The sequence below is a fragment of the Copadichromis virginalis genome, linkage group LG12, assembly GCF_057382275.1.
Source record: "Copadichromis virginalis isolate Kocher_CV1m ecotype Utaka linkage group LG12, C_Virginalis_male_GT1.1, whole genome shotgun sequence".
NCBI lineage: Eukaryota > Metazoa > Chordata > Actinopteri > Cichliformes > Cichlidae > Copadichromis > Copadichromis virginalis.
Genome location: NC_140629.1, coordinates 9,870,700 through 9,877,730, shown reverse-complemented (window position 1 = coordinate 9,877,730; position 7,031 = coordinate 9,870,700). Strand labels below are relative to the sequence as shown.

Genomic DNA, 7,031 nt, shown 5'->3' with positions numbered 1-7,031 from the left:
TGCCCTGCGGCTGTGATGTATTGAGAGGGGCGAGTGTTTGAAGAATGTATAATTTGCAACATCAAACCAGCCTTATACAGAAAGCAAAGTTGCACTGTGATCCTCTGTCAGGCTTTCTTCTTCTCCAATGGTGATCACAGAAGTGAGAGCTCGGGGAGCTACTGTGTAGGACTTATTGTTTTTCTTGTTAAGGGGAGGGACATCTCGAGCATTAGCAGTCATTTACACTTACATCACCACGGACTGCCATTTGGCTTTTCTACCTTTAAAACCCGGAGAGCAGCCAAATGGCTGGTAGGCTTTTAGCTAAGCTTTAGCTTCAGGCAAGTGGAAGCTAAATTGGCTAGTCATTCATATGTAAATTGGGTTGTTACCTGGGAATTCTGGAGGGAGGGGAGTGGGGGTGTGTGGATGAGGGGGTGGGGGAGCTGCTAAAAGCGGTGAGCTTCCTTTTGTGTTTCATCTTGATGCATTCTCAATCATCCAGGGAAACAAATCTCCAAAAGTCACCAACTTGGAGTGTTTCAGTTTGCCATCTTAGGGAGAAATCAACACACATGGGTGTATGTCCTTTGTTGCTGAGATTTATTGATAAAAACAGTACAAAAAATCAACCATTTGTACACATTTTTACAAATAATTATAAAAAGTGAGTGAGTACATTTCAACATTTTCAGCAATCACTCACAATCCTGGCACTGCCATGGTATCTGTAGTCTGCATTTACCACATGTGTATCTGTTGCAGTGAACACATCGCACAGTGGCATGATTGTTCTTGCAATTGTGTTTGACCTGACACATGGCTCTTTTTCCAGGGCTCGGTGTGGAGGGTTGTGTCAAAGGCAACTGTTCTTTTCTTGCCTTCTTCGCAGCTACATGAGAGTGAGCTAACTCCCTTGCAAGCTCCACCAGGAAGTCCACCCGTCTTTCCTTCGTCCCGGAGCATGCTTGATACAGCACATGTGCATTCAGTGCTGCCATGTCAATCATGTTATAAAACACGGCAACTGGCCAGCGCCGTGTTCCTCTGCGGACAGTGTACTCCCGAACCATCTGGTCCATCACATCCACGCCACACTTTGTTTTGTTGTAAAGGGTGACAGTGTTTGGCTTCCTTTTGGTAGTGTTATCAGTCTGAACCACGCCGTGCATGCTGCTAAGAATATAGACTGTCTTCTTCCGTTTGGCCGCATACGCCGTCAGCGTGGCAGCAGAGGTTGAAAACACCTAAGAAATAAGATAAATTGTTATTTCCATAGCACTTTTACACACAATGAAACACATAAACATAGAACCACAAAAGACCTGCAACATACCTGAGTGGTGAATTCATTGCGATCTGTCTGTCTAGTGGATTGAGGAATTTCCCTGCGAATCTTGTTGACTGTGCCGAGGATGGTGGTTTTCCGTCTAAGAAGTTTTTGCGCAAGTGAAAGCGATGTGAAAAAATTGTCCGTGGTAACATTTCTGCCCTTGTCTAGGAATGGTTTCATCAGCCTCATTACTACATTTTCAGAAAGTCTCTCCCCAGTGGGACGACTGGGGTCCTTGCCAAGATATGGGAAGACATTGCAAATGTACTTGGATTTTAGGTCGCAAGCCACCCAAAACTTGATCCCAAACTTGTCCGGCTTACTTGCAATATACTGCAGGAAACTGCACCGAGTCTTTGATGGGAAAAGCTGTTCATCAACGGTGATATGTAGACCAGGGTTGTAGCACGTGATGCAGTTGGTGACAAATGATCCCCACAAACTGGAAATTGCAGCGAACTTATCAGTCTTTGCTCGATCACTGCGGGTGGACTTGTCATCAAAGCGTAGGTGTTGCATGATTTCTTGGAAGCGGTTTCGTGCCATAGTTCCAATTATCTGTGGGTTTCCCAGGTTTGCTGACCAGCAGTCATTTAGAGATGGAACCCTGGTAACCCCCCGCAAGATGACAATTGCAATAAATGCCATTAGTTCAGGGAGGTCCATGAACCAATGAACATGCTCCGTTTGCTGTGCATGTTGAACAGTCCATTCTTGAATGCTACGAAGCATGTCAAGAGTGATGAAACACAGGAAGCTCCGAAGGCGACTCGTGATATTTCTCCTGGCCTTAGCCGTTGGCTCTCCATCTGCAGCGTACGCTTCTATTGGGGTGAAAGGGAGACAGGTCCCCACCTGTTCTTCACGCCACACTGTGCCATCTTTCGCTGTCTCAGTCCCCAAACAAGCTCTCTTTTTAGGTGCAGTCTCCTCATCTGCAGTGTGAACAAATTCAAATTGTGAGCAATGGGAAGGTCCAGTATCTCCTCCTCTGTATCAGAATAATGTCTGAAATATCTTACTTACAAACTACATCCACTTACTTATTTGAAATGAAATAGGAAATAACATGAAATGCAACTAACCGGAAGACTGATCAGACAGCTCTGAGTCCGAATCCGGCTGAACTTGTAGGTCTTCTCCATCCGAGTCACAAGGGTCGACTTCCCTCAGGATCATTTCCAAGGCCTGCTGAGTGGTGAGTCTTCTCTGCATTTTCTTTCCTTGGAGAGGAGGTCCGTACACCACAGAATTCTTCAGGGCAATGAAGGATTAGGCTAAGTGTAGTGAGATTGTATCATATATATAGGGCTTGGCTTCCTGATCAATGCTCCACTACCAAAAGGAAGCCAAGCCCTGCCACCCTTTACAACAAAACAAGGTGTGATCACATTGATGCCACAATGGACGACTGATCAATGCTCCACTACCAAAAGGAAGCCAAGCCCTGCCACCCTTTACAACAAAACAAGGTGTGATCACATTGATGCCACAATGGACGACTGATCAATGCTCCACTACCAAAAGGAAGCCAAGCCCTGCCACCCTGATGATGGACCAGATGGTTCGGGAGTACACTGTCCGCAGAGGAACACGGCGCTGGCCAGTTGCCGTGTTTTATAACATGATTGACATGGCAGCACTGAATGCACATGTGCTGTATCAAGCATGCTCCGGGACGAAGGAAAGACGGGTGGACTTCCTGGTGGAGCTTGCAAGGGAGTTAGCTCACTCTCATGTAGCTGCGAAGAAGGCAAGAAAAGAACAGTTGCCTTTGACACAACCCTCCACACCGAGCCCTGGAAAAAGAGCCATGTGTCAGGTCAAACACAATTGCAAGAACAATCATGCCACTGTGCGATGTGTTCACTGCAACAGATACACATGTGGTAAATGCAGACTACAGATACCATGGCAGTGCCAGGATTGTGAGTGATTGCTGAAAATGTTGAAATGTACTCACTCACTTTTTATAATTATTTGTAAAAATGTGTACAAATGGTTGATTTTTTGTACTGTTTTTATCAATAAATCTCAGCAACAAAGGACATACACCCATGTGTGTTGATTTCTCCCTAAGATGGCAAACTGAAACACTCCAAGTTGGTGACTTTTGGAGATTTGTTTCCCTGGATGATTGAGAATGCATCAAGATGAAACACAAAAGGAAGCTCACCGCTTTTAGCAGCTCCCCCACCCCCTCATCCACACACCCCCACTCCCCTCCCTCCAGAATTCCCAGGTAACAACCCAATTTACATATGAATGACTAGCCAATTTAGCTTCCACTTGCCTGAAGCTAAAGCTTAGCTAAAAGCCTACCAGCCATTTGGCTGCTCTCCGGGTTTTAAAGGTAGAAAGGTAGAAGCCTGGGACTGCCAGTGTTTAGCTGCTACATCCAGTGGAGCCAGTATTTGTTCACAGCAGGAATAATATATAACTCTACTCTTAGAGGAAGATATCCACCCTTGTGCTTTTATTCTGTTCCCAGTGTAAATCAAACATCTCACAGTAGGAAATCATTCCTATCTGGCACAATAATTTTTTTTCCCCTTGCGGTACAGGTTTTTAAGAAATCATGTCTTTCTTGAATAAAATGTTATTGTCTTAACAACAGATGTGACTTTCAGTGCTATTTTAGCATCTCTTTAGCTACAACCACATGATAGAAACTGACAGACTACTGGGGGTATTTGGAAAACTCCAATAACCATTAATAATTCCAATTATGGCTTACAAAGGCACAGTTGACAAAAACAAACTTGACTCTTATGCTTCAGTCATACCATGGAAAATAGTAGATGGCACTCCCAAAATTCTTGTAACTGTGTGCAATGAAATTGCAATCTCATTGCCTGTGAAATGGCTGCTTCAATCCTGATGGAGGCACTGAAAAAAGTATAAAGTATAAAAAGTATGCATGGTTTCAGTTGAACCAAAAAAAATTCTTCTGAACTATATCCTATGAGGAAATCACATTTTGCAAATAAAATATTTGTTTTTGGATTAATCACTTTTGAAGCCTCAACATATGACTCCAATATAACATGGCATGGAGTGCTTAGTTCTTGCTAATTAGTTATCAGCTAATATGAACAATCTTGGTTGCATTTGTGGAAAACACACATGTCTGATAATAAAATAAACAAATAAATAAAATAATAACAATTAAACACATTTTACACCAGTAAGTAAGACAATGTGTGGGAGTTTTTTTCTCCAGTGTTTTTTTCTCCTTTATTCATTCCAATGTGCAGAGATGATGTACAGTATTAGATGTTTCCATCAAAATGCCTCAAAAGGCACCACCAGCATAACCATGATCACGAAGTGCAGTAATTAATGGAAGTGAGGCCTAGCTGACAGGTGTCAGTTACATCCATGTGTGACTGATAGCATGTGTCAAACAAAGTGGCTGCAATTTTAAATTTGATCCTCAACAGCATCCAAATCAATGAGTTATAAAGTTATGAAAACAAAATACACACCCATACCCATATGGAAAAGATATATATAAATCTTATAAAATGTGTATCTGTCTGGTGTGAAACTTGTATGAAAAGCATACAAGAGTGAAAACAGATATAAGATCCCTTGAAAAATTATATAAATGAAACTTGTATGTTTTGGATACTTCCTAAAACAATATATGAAAGTAATGAGAAAGTGGCCACTTTCATGAGTAAATCATATAAGCCTTATATGATTCACTATATGAAGCAAGCCAAATGTGATGCAAGTCTTTTATAAGTTTTTTCTATTTCTTTTCCATATGGGTACAGTCGCTAGGATGAACAAGTAAACTCACCATCTAGACCGAAAGTGTGTTTTTTTTCCTTTTCCACATTGTAAACATGCTTTTTGGTCATTTTAACAATTCAATTAAGTTTTATTTATACAGCACCAAATCACAACAACAGTCGCCTCAAGGCACTTTATATTGCAAGGTATACCCTACAATAATACATACACAGAAAAACCCATCAATCATATGACCCTGAATGAGCAAGCACTTTGGCAACAGTGGGAAGGAAAAACTCCTCTTTAACAGGAAGAAACCTCCGGCAGAACCAGGCTCAGCGAGGAGCAGCCATCTGCCGTAACCAGTCGGGGAGAGAAGACAGGATAAAACACATGCTGTGGAAGAGATCCAGAGATTAATAATATTTTGGGCATTTTACCACAGTGGTAGTAACTCAGTTTTAGAACCAGCCTCAAGTGGTCATTAGAGGAAATATGATTTCCTGTTCCACTGCCTTATTATTCTCTACCCCATTCACTTTCATACATATATACTTTTGTTATTTGGACTCATTAAATAGCTTTTAACCCTCCGTCATCCAGTGTATTGAAATGGCTCTTTCTACCCTACCCAGGTGTTATGTATTTGGTAAATTCTGTATCTTTCAAGTTGCTTTCAACTAGGGGTGGGTTTTAATAATCGATTCATCGGTTAAAATCGATTCGGGCTTGGATAACGTGATATCGATTCATTAAAATCCTGAATCGATTTTTTTATATAAATGTATTTTGCCCAAAATTCCAGAATCTCAGGTGAAACGTCACAAAATTTTGACAACCATCAAACATATAAAACAGTAAATGAGAGCAGGTACATGGCTTCTGCACAAAAACGTAAACACAAAGCGCGGACCTGCGGATCAGAATCAGTGAGATGTCACCTTTCTCACGGTCGGGGCTGAAAGCCGACAGCTCGCTGATTCTGATGTTTTGGCGGGTCCGCGCTTTGTGTTTACGGCTTTTTTGAGCTGATTCTAAAGCTGTTAGTTTTATCTCTCTCCAAACAATATTGACCGAACCAGCAGCAAAAGAAGATCCAAACTAAGCTTCACATAAACATCGTCATGGACTCCCTCTTACTTTTGCTGTTTTGCTTCCACCACAATAAAATCACACTTCATGCACAGCTTTCTCTTTTTCTGATGGTACTTCAAGAACAGTTTCCCGTCTATCCCCGAAATCTGTTTTCTGCATTATTCGCTTGCTTGTTACGCACAAGACTACCGTTATTTACAGCGCTGTCGGCCGATGGTTTTTTTCCTTTTACTTACTTCCGAAAAGAAAACCTAATTTCTGCTGTTCAATAGGCTTCTGAACAAATTTAAACTTTTTAAAAATATACAAAATGCAAAACGCTTAGCCATGTCTCTAATAAAACCGCTGTAACTTCAGAGGTAATGTTCATAAGTTGGTTAATGGTTTTCTTTCGTTTGTGATCTACTGCAGAATATTTTTATAAAATTCCAGGCCAGGAAAATCACCTTCATGTTTTTCTGTGTTTTATCTTCAGCTACTTTGACACAAAGGCATCTGCTGTGATGCTCACACCTTTGATAAAGTCTTGCGTGTGTCAGCTTCCTTTTTATAGATACAAAAATATGTAAATGTACTGATCTGAATTATAATATTTCTGACTGTCTGAGGCAAAATTTCCCATGATTCAAATCGAATTGAATCGAATCGTGGATCAAATCGATTCAGGACCTTGTGAATCGGAATAGAATCGATTCTAGAATGATACCCAGCCCTACTTTCAACCGTAGTAAAGAAAATAACAAAACAAAAAACAAAACATTTTTGCCTCTTTGCACAGAATATAGATTTGACATCTGACACTTTTGCTTAGCACTGGCATATTCTATCACACTGCTTCTTGGTCAGCAATATTCTGGCTCTGCTATGTTTCTGACAGGTG

At 41.3% G+C, this 7,031-nt stretch overlaps 1 protein-coding gene across 1 annotated transcript; it reads right to left on the bottom strand.

The window, feature by feature from the left end:
- Positions 1-584: 584 nt before the first annotated feature.
- LOC146696517 (uncharacterized) lies at positions 585-2,580 on the bottom strand. Its single transcript, XM_085474635.1, has 4 exons — positions 2,401-2,580; positions 2,189-2,250; positions 1,319-1,345; positions 585-1,229 (listed from the first exon to the last, which is right to left on the bottom strand). The coding sequence occupies exons 1-4, from the start codon at positions 2,528-2,530 to the stop codon at positions 681-683; spliced, it is 768 nt and encodes a 255-aa protein (XP_085330761.1). The 5' UTR covers positions 2,531-2,580; the 3' UTR covers positions 585-680.
- Positions 2,581-7,031: the final 4,451 nt, after the last annotated feature.